This window comes from Theobroma umbraticum, unplaced genomic scaffold, assembly GCF_002168275.2.
Source record: "Theobroma umbraticum cultivar Fairchild unplaced genomic scaffold, ASM216827v3 scaffold_56.0, whole genome shotgun sequence".
NCBI classification, from domain to species: Eukaryota; Viridiplantae; Streptophyta; class Magnoliopsida; order Malvales; family Malvaceae; genus Theobroma; species Theobroma umbraticum.
In genome coordinates this window covers 11,157,616-11,170,072 of record NW_018397256.1, presented here as the reverse complement: position 1 = coordinate 11,170,072, position 12,457 = coordinate 11,157,616, and the positions used below count along the sequence as shown (strand labels likewise).

Sequence of the window (12,457 nt, the reverse complement as noted above, 5' to 3'; positions counted from 1 at the left end):
TGACATGTGATTCTTCACAGTGAACAAAAACTACACGTGTTGAGAGGAAGCATTCGCTTTGCAAACTAATTCTTGCAGTTATGACTCTGCAGGGCGAGTTCCTATAGTAGTGCGTAAAATAATGGTGTTTAGTGTATTTCACTTGATTAACAAGTAGAAATGGTGTAAAGAGACGCAACCTGCAATAATGGAAACTGACCGGTGCCGAATTGTCAATGTTCATATTTTGGGATATTGGTCAAGTATTGATCAACCACCAAGAGAACGTACTAATTGCAGCTATGTTAGATGATCAGATAAAAGTCTAGACCATGCCGATGAACCTGACAAAGCTGATATTTCTTCACTCTTCGGTGATTTTCACATGCTTCTTGAATATATACGGCTCGTGCCAATAGGCAATCAGATTTAGACTTATCAAATATATCACAAAGTCCTATAGTAGCAGCCAATTTCAATATTACCAAGTTCATGGTCAGCACTAGCCACAGGCTTTTCTTTCTGAAGCTACAGCATCGCTGCACATGCTTTTCCTGCACCCTTTATTTTCTCTCAAAACCCGAATGAAATTCCAAGGTCCAATTGACATCCATGCAAACAAATCTCTGCATTAATGACAGAAGATTCATATCAAGCCTTTCCTGTTTACATCATACGGAAGGATTTGGAATTATTATACAACAAGCTTATGTAAGCATCAAATCGTGTCAAGACAGGATTGCTAAAGCTCCCCTGATTATTATTATTATTTTTTTTTCTCCTTCCAAGCAATTGCCTCTGGCCATTTGCTAAAGCCCGTACGCTTGTAAGTTCTCACCCATAATTATCAGTTATTTGACAATACATCATAATAGTAATTCAAGTAAATTAAATTGGCATTTCCCAGCCCCAAGTAGCAAAAGATATCTTGTTTGCATTATTACAAGAAAACGCTTTTGTTTAGGACAGCAAATTATGTCCTTGCCTTACTGACTTTTGTGTTTGTTCTCATCAAGAAAAGATGGGCAGGGAAGAAGAATGATGTCATAAGATTCTCGGCTCCAATATTCAACTGCAAGATTCGTTGCGGCTATTCAACCTTAACTATGATGCCTAATATTGTCCAACTTCGTAAAAGATGATATCTTAACAGACAACGCTACACAAGATTGATATCCCACGAAATCTATCAGCAAATGTGGTCAAATTTCAACAGATATAAAATTCTTTAGGCGTGACGACCAACGCCAATTTGCATCACACAATCATATATGTATATGAGAGCTAGTAAAACTTGGGTTGCTCTTTCCTTTCAGATGACCATGAAAACCAGCTCGTTTTCAAACTGATTCATGTGGATATCACGCCTAATCTTTGCATCACAATATCAGATTACGCACAGGAGAATATCTTTGAAACAAATGAAAGTTCCAAAAACACCTACCTAAATATTCTAAAATAACCGCTTCTTTATTCAATGTATACCAATGTAAGGGACCAAATTTCTCCATCAAAATCATATGGGAAGGTAGAACTTGAGCACGTTTGCTTCTGAGATAAGTATAAAATCATCTCGTTTTCGAATCGATTTGCATGGCATCATGCCTAATCTTTCTTTGCATCAGGATATACAAATCACAGATTGTACGCAAGAGAGAAGATCTTTAAGACTAATATAAAGTTGCAAAAACAACTAACTTTGTCAATGCTTAATGAAGTAATTAACCGATAATAACATTAGAACATGTAGTATAATCTAGGTTCATAGTACAAAAATTATATATGTATATAGTAGGCTATGTTCAGACCCCCAAATCCAAAGTTGGTTTGGATAAAATCTTCAGTAACCCCAAATATTGTTAACAAAAAATTTATAAAACATAAGCTTCTTGGAATAATCTGACGATATGAAGAGGTAAGTTGCAGATAAGTTACGTAGTTAATGTAATTTAGAACCCTTTATTTGAACAAGTCAACATCAAAATGAAGGAACTGCGGTCCTAGATGAAGCATGATAAGCAACTAAAAAAGTGCCGCCTTCGAACAAGTCTCAATCAGAAGAAGCAGTCGATAATGTAATGCGGAAGACAGGGCAAGGCAGAAAACACGCTTGTTGGAATGCTAAGTGACACTGTCAATTGAAATCACAAAATCCATTGCAAATCCGGCACAAGATTAACCCCAAGGAAAAAATATTTCAAGGGCAAAAGGGAAACAGACAAGTTTGGGTGTGGGCTCTCAAAGCAAATCAAGACTTAAGATTACCTTCGATTTTAATAATGGGTTTGTTCGTGACAGTTACCTGTTCAAGATGTAGATGGTCACATTGAAATAAAAAGTGTTGAGCGTTTGCTTTTGCCTAAGAGAGTTTCAAAAGGGAGGTTCTGTTGTAGTATAAAGGCTACCATGAGAGTGACTTAATTGTTATTTACTTAAGTAACTAAGGTTCATGTTGGATTTATGGTGTACAAAAGCATGATTAATCACGACAATCACTCGATAAAACTTCCAAGTTCATCAACAAGGTTCATGCCAACTACATTGCCTTTTGGCTTAATTATAAATAATTCCTTAAAAGTGGTGAGAATTAATGAGATTTAAGATTCAATAATTATATTCCAACAACCTTATTTTACCAAAAAAAAAAAAACAGAAAGAAAGAGCCGTGGGCCTAATTTCCTTTAGGAATTTTTCTTTAAGGTTGAATTTATGTATTATCAAAGAAAAAAAAAGGTTGGGTTCATGATGCAAAAGGGTAAATATAAATTAACATTGATCATCTTATTTCATGTTTGGTGTGCGCTTAAAAGGAAAATATTAGATTACAAAGAGAATTAATCATCCTTCTAATACAAGATACATAACTCAATCCTCTCAAAAAGAGATAAGAGGAATATTATTAATCTCATGAGATGGTTGATAAATGTTTCTATATCTCTTATTTTACCCTTAAAATTTATATTCTAAGATTGACTTAAGCCTATATAATACTCTCAATCATACATATATCAATTTGATATAGGGTAAAAATTATTCTAAGTTACTTTTAAATCTTTACACACAGCAAACTTAGTATAAGATAATAGTAACGGATCCAATCGATTATTTTATTTTATTTTAGTCTCTCCGTGATACTAAGAACAAAATAATAGTTTAACTTTTTATATACATACCAATGATTTTTCAAAAAGAAGAAATTAAATGTGAAGAAAATTTTGGTTATAATATCTGAGTCAAAAGATTTTTTACGTAAAAGACTTGCTATGTTGCCTATTTGCATTTAATTAAAAAGCAGCAATACATAAGAAATCGGCATACGAAACCATAGCCATCTTAGAATTTATAACCTAAACTAGGACTTTACGTGTATGTCACAAACGAAGACCAAAAAGTAAAGGCAAAAAATGGGTTTGTGTGATTGATACCTAAAAAATTATATGGAACTTGTGTGGAAAATAAGTTAAAAAGGGAAAGAAAGAAGCAAACCACGCACTTAAATTAATATGAACCAACCAAATTAAAGAACCAAACTTAATTATTTTCGTATTGGAAAAAGGGGGCATTGCCATTTTGTGCAATGGTCCCGCCTCCACCACCACCCAACTTCAAAAAGAAATGAACTGAAAAAATTTAAGCGTGATAAAAATGAGAGCATAGTCCTTGTCGTTTGGGAACAATACGTCCCCCCTCTTCTCTCTTTAGAAAGGAAAAAAATGTGGGAAAAAAAAATTAAAAGCCATTAAAGACAAAGCAAACAAGTAATGGAGGCAAAATTTGTCATCCTTCTCCCCTACTTGCCAAATACTTAAATGCAAAGATGATCCTATCTGAATTGACAAAGCAATCACTTTTTTTTTAGGGACTAAAATACCCTTTATCTTGGATGTAAAGCAATTTATATATATATATATATATATATATATGTATATCTTATTAGGTATATACATGCTAACAACTTTACCCCCCAAAAGAACAAATTAAAAAGAAGAAGAAAGCTTTCTTTCACTAAACTAATCTTTATATATAAAAATATAAAACTTTGGTCAAAAATAAAAGTAATTTGTATTTTTAACGCGTATATGTTCTAAATAAATATGATATGTCTGTTGACTAATACAAAATTTTTAGTTTGATATTGAAAGATTAAATTTAATACATTTGATAATTTACTTTTTTACATTTCACACGTTTAAAACAAATTCAAATTAAATTAGGTAAGAACATTTATTATTTTAAATTCAAAAATAATTATAAAATAAAATCATCACACGGACATGGCAAGTTAAGAAGCTATAACATACTTAGCTGTAAAACAACAAGTGATTCTGTATTCCTAGTTAAGATGGGTTTGTCGTCGCAAAAAGCTATCCAAATCTTTGGAATTTTCGGATATTTGTTTTGTGCTTTTTAAGGAGGGATGCATTGCCTCGGATTCTCATATCTCTCTGCCTTTTATTTAACTTATAAGATAAAGAGTAGCCATACAAATACAAGTTGATGGGAAAACCTGGTTGTTTCTATCATCATAAAAACAGAACATTACGGGTCAGGATGAATTAAATGCTCTGCCTCCTGGCCCCCCTTTTGATTCAGAGATTTGCTTACACTCCCAATCGTAACAATATCCTCAGAGACAGAAAGCTAAGCTCAGATAGAGATCAAATCAGCCAGATGCTTAATCAATTGTCTCACCACAAATATTTAATAACCCAAATATTCCAAAAAAAAATAAAAATTAATTAAAATAGCCAAAGGAACCTTTCAGTTATGCTTTCGGGTCACTTAATAGTTAGTTAATATTCTTGTATATATATATATATAAGAAATTAGGATTGATATATGTAGCCGGCTTAAATTAAAATAATCAGAAAGATAGATTCAAAGAGAGATTTTGCTAGCCGGCTTTTCTATTAAATATGAAGACAATTTAGTGTTAGACCATAATAAATATATTCATTTGACTTCCATTACTTCAACTCTCCCACCTCCCCCGCTTCTCCCACTTCTTCTATCTTCTTCTACTATGTATAAGCTCATGCTTCACGAACCCACTCCTTAAAACATTGGCGTTGAATTTCCATAACTAAAAAATTATTTGACTAAACTATAAACTAATCTAAAATCCTTCAATGGGTTTCATGAATCTTGTTGTATGCTCTTTTGCCTCCTTTTCTTTTCTTTTTTTTTTCTTTCTTTCTATCCACTACTCCGCCTTGCAGTCTACATGTACTCTTTTAGTAGTTCAAATGTTGCACTCATTTTAATTAACTATATGTTTTTAATTATTTTTCTTGTTTGGTTTGCCACAACTATATAAAATTCATTGACTTATAATGGCAAGGGTGCATCTGTTGACTCATTAAAGCTTCAACCTTAAATTAATAAAGAATATATATATGTGTGTTGTGTGAATTATTTGTCCAGGTGAAATGTGTGGAGTCTTTTATATCAGAATATTTAGTATACTTCAAAAACCTCTACCATCTAACTAGTAACCACCTATTTGTCCTTCAATTTTATTTTTTTTTTGGCTACAATTGATTAATAGGTTGACTTCCCCTCATTGCCATCAATTTATATTTGTATCACTATTATAGAATTTATGTCACACTTTCATTTTTATTTAGAAAACGTGACATTGTAAGCAACCTAAGGAGGAGGATGACATTCTCAAAGAGTTATTCATCAATTAAGTATTAATATATTGTCGTGTGATTATCTCTTTTTCTAAGGGAAAAAAGAAAAATGGTTTCTGTTCAGATAAAAGATAAATTAATGTAAAAACTGAATAATTAGGAAAGTCACAGTTGACTTAAAAAAAAAAAAAGAATTTATCTCTATTGCAATGTTTGAATACATTTTAGATTAACAATAATTAAAATTTTCGGCAAAGTAACCAACAAATCCAACTTAGCAAATTTAGTATGAATGCTTCGGAGTAATTAGATTAATAAATCCCCATACCGAATAGATACCATTAATATTTATGGGTTTAATTATTAATTAGGAACTCTGTATATTAAGGATGAAGAGCCATGTATTAAATGTATTAGTTAAAAAAGGGTAAAGAATTGACTATTGATATAATCTTCTAATTTCATACTATTTTTTCTATAAACAAAAACAACTCAATTTGATAAGAATTAGACAATATTGATATCTCTCCCTAGCTTTATGTTTTAAAAAAACAAGATAATCCCAATTCTAGCATATTTTTTGTAAAATAAGTTTTCTTTATAAGTATTAAAATTGATTGGATCTTAATCTATATGATATCAAGAAGATCTCTTTTTTATCGTAAACCTTAACCTTCATTCAGGAAAGAAAAACCTTATAATGGTAACTTTAGTAATAAAAAAAAGGAGATAACAAAGTGTAACTACTTATTTTTTAATGAAATAAAGTAAAGGATAATTACATCCTATCGGCTAATGATTAATTTATAATGAAATCAAGCGTATATAGAGATAATGCCTTAATCTACAAGTTTATAGTCTCTAATGAGGGCAAATGCAATTATACAAAACGTTATAAGTACAAAATCTAAATGAAAAAACAGTACTAGTAACTTGCATGAAATAAGATTGCTACATCCCAAAGGGAAACATTTTTGAGAAATCCAAATAATTTCAATAAAAAAAAAAGACTGAAAGTTATTGTCCAAAAAATTCCAATGGCAAAAAAGAGTGAAACAATAAAAGGCCAACTTTTTTAGTAGTATTATTTTTTTTTCCAATAAATTAAACGAAAGTGGCAGACAGAGTATGTCAATAGGATCATAACGTCAACAAGGGCATTGAACCCAAGCTGACGTCATCAATCTCTTCTCCTTCCCAAATTCAGCACTATTTAAGGACCCTCATCCCCCCTTAACCTCCAAACTATTTCCAAGATAGGCTTAGATTTGTAGACTATAGTGCTCTAAATTAAACAACTACCCTCCCTTTCGTTTTACCAAAAGGAAAAAAAAAAAAAGAGACGAGAGTGAGGAGAAACAGACAGAAACTGAAACAGGAAAAAAATCTAAACGGTTACCGGCGAAATTCCCATTTCCAACGAAGATGATAGCTTGCTTGGAACGATTCGTACACGAAAACGACGCCGAGTCGAAACCCGATGACGACGTTTCCAGCATACGTAAATCCCTCGACCTACAAGGCAGCATCGAGAGCGGTGGTAAAACCGGCATAGCCGTTAAAGACTTCGGCGGTCTTTATTCGGTTAGGCCGCTGGCTCTAATTAAACCGTCTGGAGCCGAAGATATAGCCCGAGTCGTTAAGGCCGCGTCGCTGACTACCCATCTGACGGTTGCGGCTAGGGGTAACGGCCACTCTATCAACGGTCAGGCGATGGCCGAAGGGGGACTCGTGATAGACATGCGTTCCACGGAGGAAAACCATTTCAAGTTCTTGACAGTAAATGGCTCGCCTTATATCGATGTCTCCGGCGGGGCATTATGGGAAGACGTCTTGACACGGTGCGTTTCGAGGTTCGGTTTGGCTCCAAGGTCGTGGACCGACTACTTGAGCCTAACGGTGGGTGGGACTCTATCTAACGCAGGCGTTAGTGGACAAGCCTTCCGTTATGGTCCCCAGACGTCGAACGTGACGGAATTGGAAGTTGTAACTGGGAAAGGAGAAATATCGGTTTGCTCCGAAACCCAAAACCCCGAACTCTTTTTTGGAGTCCTTGGTGGGCTTGGTCAGTTCGGTATTATTACCAGAGCTAGGATTAAGTTACAGCCTGCTCCGGACATGGTGGGTGTACTTTGTCACAAATTTTCGCTTTTGTTCTTTTTGTTGTTGATATTATGAATTTCTACATTTTTAAGTGCATGAGTGACACGTTTACGCTACGTAATTTCGGTTGTTTTAAGGTGGTTTTGCTTTTTTTTTTTTATTTGTGTGATTAGGTAAGATGGATAAGGGTGGTGTATTCTGAGTTTGAGGATTTTACTCGGGATGCTGAGTTTCTGGTGACTCAGAAAGAAGGCGAGTCGTTTGATTACGTCGAAGGATTCGTATTCGCCAACAATGATGACCCGGTCAATGGCTGGCCATCTGTGCCATTGGACCCGGACCACGAGTTCGACCCGGCTCACATCCCTCAAGCCGCTGGCTCCGTCCTCTATTGCCTCGAAGTGGCTTTCCATTACCGCAACGGTGACCACCCTTCAATTGTAGACACGGTAACAATCTTTTCTCTTTTTTTTTTAAAAAAATTTCACCAACACTTTTTTTTGAGGTGGGGGAGGGGGCTTAATAATTTCCTGCGTCATATATTACCATAACAAGATAGAACCTTGATTGGTAACCGTCGATGAATGATAAAAGGGCCAAAAACTGGAGTCTTTCGCCGGAATTGGAAACTGTGGGGTACATAGCTTGTGATACACTGATGACTAAGTTTTGACCTAGGTGCCTGCTAAGTGGGTCCCTTATAAAGCTGTTGACCACGAACAAAAAGAGTGGGGTCCTATCATCAACCATGTTCCCGCCGGACAGTGAAAAAAAGTCAAAGAAAACTCGGAGCTTGCTTACACGTGTACAACCCTCAGCGACGGAGGACGGCTTATTCCCGTCCTCCATCATTCACAACAAGAACCTAAAAAATTCCCTAATGCTATCAATTTTTATTATAAAAATAAAATAAAATAGGATAATAATAATGTCTGAATTATTTATTGTTATTATATAGTTTCATTGTTGAAACTGACCATACAGTATAATGTATCTTCCATTGGATTTTCTGACACAAAAAAGTTGTTGAAAATGCCCATTCTATTGGGTTTAATTACGAGAATGGGACTCTGATGATCCCTCAGTCGTATTTTACTAGATGGGTCGCTTTCGTGAAATCAGCAACTTGTCAGGGCTAAAATAGTAACGTTGCAGCGCAAATGTCGTAGCCCGCTGATCATTGAGATTTTGGCTGACGTTTTGGTCCCCACAGTTCCAGAAATGGCCAAAAAGCCCATCATCTTCTGGAATCTGTAATTCACGAATGGCGTTGTCTCTTTGCTCCGTCCAAATGGCGTGATTGCCCCTGACTCCCTCTTTATTTTACTCAATTCCCTGTGCAGGCCGAAAGAAGACTTCTTGGACGGCTAGGATTCGTGAGGGGGTTGAAGTTTCAGCTGGACGTCAGCTACGTGGAGTTCTTATTGCGTGTGAAACGAGCGGAGGAACACGCGAAAGCCAACGGCATTTGGGACAGCCCTCACCCTTGGCTGAACCTGTTCGTGTCCAAATCGGACATCGTTGAGTTTGATCGGACGGTATTTAAAAGGATGTTGAAAGATGGAATCGGTGGGCCCATGCTGATCTACCCTCTTTTGCGAAGCAAGTGAGTATTTCTCCTCCCCAACTTATTTTGTGGACCCCTCATTAAATGTCAAAACTGCATGTCTGTCACGTGTGAGATGACGAGGTTTTCACCAGGAGCTTAGAAACTCGACACGTGTTATCATGTGGGTCGAGGGACCCACTGCCTTTTTTTTCCCTTAGTCATCGACAACATTGAATCACGACCCCCCAAACCTCAATCACCTGGCCCTTTCACACTGATTTGCTGACTCTTTGGCTGAAGCGATTTTAAATCGGGTGGTTAAGATTTTTTCTGTTTTTTGGGAGGAGGGTCAAATAATTTCTACTGCGTCTAAAAGAGTCAACCATTGGGATCCACGAGATTACATGGCATATAACATCAATTAGTAACTAATCTTTTAAAACGTATTGACGGTTGTCGTACAATCTTACTATGAGCTCAACCGTACCGTAGCATATCCGTACTCGAAGATTTGTGTTACAGTTTACGTCATGTTAGGTGTTTGGTGCAGCGGTGGTGTGTTAACGTATAAGCAAACGTAGAGAAAGTACTTGGTGGGACAAGAGAGGGCTGGGGCCCACCCTTATAATATCCCTTTTCTTATATCCATTTATTTTCGGCCCAAATTGCAACGAAGTAAGGAGTAGACATTAGAAGAGGGACAGGGATTTGCCGTCTATGGATATTTTATGGAAATTGGGAGAAATACGTGGGGTATATTGGTCATAAAGGGGGGTAAGTCTTTATATGGAAAAGAAATTTCAAGTGAGGTAACTTCCAAAGTCAGTCTTTGCCATTTGAGAAACGACAAAGACATTTATTCGCCAACCAAGGTATAATGACACCATAATTTGTCTGGGCTCCAGCGACGATTTTTTTCTCTTGGACGAAATTATCCCTATTCTGGGCTGTCAATTGTCATTGGCATGCTTTGCATCCTTACCTTACCTACTCAGATTTATTACTGGTGTTTGCTTTCAGACCAGTTAAAACCATCAGTATAATTTCAGCCAAGCAACCATGTTTGTTATGCCGCTTCGAAATTGTACTGAAAAGGGAAATAATTCTACAAATGACAGAAAAGGAAAACTGGGATACTTTTGTCCCAGTTTCCTCAATTATATATAGGATAAGATTGTGACTTATGACATGAACTCTTGTCTTTGCTTTCTAGGGTATAGTTTTTAGCTCAAACTTATGTTCCAAAATAGGGCATAATAAGCATGGTTGTTGCTTCCTTTTAGAGGAGGGAGACGTAATAATGTTAGGATATACGAATGTTTTTCATTTTATTAAAATATGAATAAAAGCAGACAGAGAGAGAGAGAATCATTGGTGCTGCTTTCAGCTTTATGGATAAAATGGATAGAGGGAGTAGTATTTGTTGTTCTAATACAAACATGGTTGCTTTCAGGTGGGATAATCGAACGTCCGGTGCGCTACCGGGAGGCGAAATCTTCTACATCGTGGCGTTGCTCCGGTTCGTTCCCAAGGGCCCCGCGGTTGAAACTTTGGTTGCACAAAACCACGAGATTGTTCAGTGGTGCATCAAAAAGGGCTTGGGTTTCAAGCTATACCTCCCTCACTACAAGTCAAAAGAGGATTGGAAACGACATTTTGGGAATCAATGGACAAGATTTGTGGAGAGGAAGGCCAGTTTTGATCCCATGGCCATCCTTGCACCTGGACAGAAAATTTTTAAAAGGATCCATCACAATCTTAATTAGTAGCAATTTGTAATTTTTTGTTTGGTATATCAAATTTGTCATCTTTAATGTTTCCCCATTAATTGGTGGGTCACTTCCGTTTCCTGTTGGTTGACAATCCATGTTGGATTATATCACTGTAAAGCCAAAATATATATATATATATATATATATATATCTATCTCTTGATCAAATTAGATCTCAAGTTTTCTTTAATTTTTTGCTCATAAGAAGAAAAGCCAACAACAAAAGACTTGGAATATTTCAACCAGCGCATGATTTGACTAACAAGCTCCTAAGATTAGAAAGCAAGACCCTGATTACTGTAGAAACTAAGCTGTCAATACCTTCTAGACTTTCGATTCATGTCCCTGTCGTCGCGCGCTATAAGCCAATCAATATGGACCGTTCAATTCGTGTCATATCTGAGATATATAATCTCAAGTGGGATTGATGTTTCAGTCGGAGATAATTTGACTTCCAACTTGCAAGAAAAATTTGGTCAAATCTTTGTCAAAACCATTTAGATGACAAATCAAAAAGGTATAACCAATTAGCCTTGGAATTAGGTATCAGATTCTCCTTTTCAAACTAAAGATGAAAAAACTCTCTCCAATTTTGCTAGCTTTTTCTCCCCATTTCCTTTTCCTTAACCATATGGTTTTCCTTGTTTGTTTAGCCTCGGGGATTGTTCGAAAGTGGCTCCATGCAAATCAAATCTACTCCGTTTCTTTCTCCATTTCTCTCCTCCTTTTTCTTTCTTTCCTTTTCCTTTTGTTTTTTTTTTTTTCCATCTCCCTCCCTTCCCTCCCTCCGTCATCAAAAGCAGAGCAAAGTTAAAACTGGAAGGGTCCCGCAGCAGCTTTAGAGTTCAATTATAAGATCATGATTTCTTGTAAGATGCAACCGACCAATGAGAGAAGGTTTCGTCGTTTAATCCCATGCAGAGCATCCTATACGTTCTTTGGGAATCGTGTCATGCACGGACGTATTCTACCCCTTTTAGGATCAGCACAGCTAAGAAAGAAGAAAAGAATGCTGGTTTTTTTTATTTTTACCCTATGCTTTCAACTTGTTTTGCATGCGTTTTTTAAAGCTCAAGTCCACGAATAAAGCTACTTCTTTATTAAGAATTCAGTTCAAAGTGACAAAAGAAAAGTCCTAGTTGCAATAATCTTTCTTCCTATTAGTATAAAAGCAAATGAAAGGAGTTAATGCGCCACTGACCAACCCAATTAGAAGGAATCAGATTAAACATCAAGCTTGAAATGGGTAATGAAAAATTAAACGAAAGTGAAAAACATATGGAAAAGGGGTACCATATTTCTATCTATACTGATATTGTTGACTCTGGAAAATCAGGGAAGAAGATTTATTTGAAGCATTTCACTTAGAAAGAAGTATATATATGATCACTTCTAGAAAACTAATCTTGATTTTGGACA

The 12,457-nt window shown here is 35.9% G+C and overlaps 1 protein-coding gene across 1 annotated transcript; it reads left to right on the top strand.

Moving 5' to 3' along the window:
• Positions 1-6,810: 6,810 nt before the first annotated feature.
• CKX7 (cytokinin oxidase 7) lies at positions 6,811-11,274 on the top strand. Its single transcript, XM_021421345.2, has 4 exons — positions 6,811-7,736; positions 7,892-8,167; positions 9,062-9,324; positions 10,721-11,274. Exons 1-4 carry the CDS (start codon positions 7,041-7,043, stop codon positions 11,031-11,033), a joined length of 1,548 nt encoding a protein of 515 aa, XP_021277020.1. The 5' UTR covers positions 6,811-7,040; the 3' UTR covers positions 11,034-11,274.
• Positions 11,275-12,457: the final 1,183 nt, after the last annotated feature.